The sequence below is a fragment of the Aplysia californica genome, unplaced genomic scaffold (genome assembly GCF_000002075.1).
Source record: "Aplysia californica isolate F4 #8 unplaced genomic scaffold, AplCal3.0 scaffold00384, whole genome shotgun sequence".
NCBI lineage: Eukaryota > Metazoa > Mollusca > Gastropoda > Aplysiida > Aplysiidae > Aplysia > Aplysia californica.
Genome location: NW_004797654.1, coordinates 175,038 through 176,818, shown reverse-complemented (window position 1 = coordinate 176,818; position 1,781 = coordinate 175,038). Strand labels below are relative to the sequence as shown.

Sequence of the window (1,781 nt, the reverse complement as noted above, 5' to 3'; positions counted from 1 at the left end):
GAGGAGGAGGAGGAGGAGGAGGAGGAGGAGGAGTATGCTATTGTCATTGTTATTGTTGGCAAGGTCCTCTTTGTTATTGCTGCTGGTTTTTCTACATTATACTGGATGAACGAACTTGCCAATGCCTGCATCTACAGACTTCAATATAAGTTAAGGACCACCTTGACAGACAGCCCTGATTTTTTTTAATCCGATAAAAAGACAGGAAGGATTGTTTCAATTTTTTTTTGCTGTGAAAGTGTTAATGGGTTACCAATGCGTACTGCAAAGTTTCCTAAAGAGGCAAAACCACCACGTCACGTGCTGCACGGAAATCCTCGGGGTATTGTAGCCAAATGTGCTGTTTGTTATCGACTTGTGTGCGACACCACGGACATTCCAACGTTAAAATTTCTTGTGCACGTCATAAACGGACGTGTGGTGGCAATATAAGCCACCGTTTGTGCAAAATCCAGTATTGCATCAATATGCCAACGAGACGAAAGCTGAGAGACTTTGATCGTGCCAGGGCTCTGGCATGGCCGCAGGATTGAGTTGGAGCTCGAGAAGTTGCCAGAAGGCTTGCAGTGTCACACTCTGTCATTGTCCGCCTGAGGCAGCGCCATCAAACCACTGGGTCAGTCCAAGAACGCCCACGTGCAGGTCGGCCCAATAAGACCACTAAGAGTGTTTACAAGTGGTTCTTAACTTATGTTGAAGTCTGTTGATCTAGACTCAAGAGAAAACACCTTACATGCATGTACAATCGTTGAAAAGAAATCCATTGCAGCTCAGAAAGGGGGCGTCGGTAATGGTTAGACTATCGGACCCTTAATCGTCAGATTGCGGCTTAGGGGTTCGAGATTCAGCTCAATCCAACGTTGAATCTCTGAGAAAGGCACTTTACACGAATGTTTTATTTGGCTCGGCCCTTTCGGAAAAGGACGTTTAACACGGAGGTGCCGCCGTTTAGAGAACTTCATTGTGTTGAAAGGGAGGGAGGGGCGTTAAACCTATACCATTTCACATTTATTTTCAAAGTAAAACAGTCATTATTTCTTTTTCCTCCCTCCAGACAAATCAGGTCATGACAATGCCAGCTACACCAAAGACGGTGAAGAATTCTCTCTCGGTTCGGGACAACAGTGGCCTGTCAAGGTGTACTCCTCGGGTGTTGAGTCGCTGGCGAAATCGGGGAACGAGGTTTTATCACAGACTTCTTATTCAGACATCTTGCCAAAACATAACGAAACGGGTGAGGGAGACGACAAAGGGGATAAGCCTCATGCTGTGAGCGCATGTATTGCTAAACCCAGCGGTGACGTAACACATCACACGAAACATAGCGATGATGTTCCATTTCCCACTAAACCCAGCGATGACGTCACGCCTGAAACTAAATCCAGCCATGACGTCACACATAACACTGGACTCAACGGTGACGTCGCTCATCACACTGAAATCAACGGTGATGTCACACGTCACACAGAACTCAACGACGACGTCACAAATGCTACTAGCCCTGGCACTGACGTCACTAGCGGTCTGGCGGACAATGTGTCGATGCGCGCTGTTTTTCTGTGTCCTCGCTACCTCCTCCACATGCTGTGGTGTGTCCTGGGACAGTTTGCCTTCTTTGCTTTCTTCTCCTCCATCAACATGAGGCTTGAGATACTGCTGGACACAATACAACAAGGTCAGTCTGTTGTTAAGGGTTACAATATACATATAAATATATATAATGTGTGTGTGTGTGTGTGTGTGTGTGTGTGTGTGTGTGTGTGTGTGTGTGTGTGTTTGAG

At 46.5% G+C, this 1,781-nt stretch overlaps 1 protein-coding gene across 1 annotated transcript in view; it reads left to right on the top strand.

Annotated features, from left to right (window-relative positions):
• The window catches only part of LOC101860350, a 22,324-nt gene that overhangs the window by 13,730 nt on the left and 6,813 nt on the right, over window positions 1-1,781 (top strand). The window contains exon 4 of the mRNA XM_005103655.1: window positions 1,055-1,675. Within this exon, the coding sequence (XP_005103712.1) occupies window positions 1,055-1,675 (621 nt within the window). The remainder of the gene's footprint in view (window positions 1-1,054; window positions 1,676-1,781) is intronic.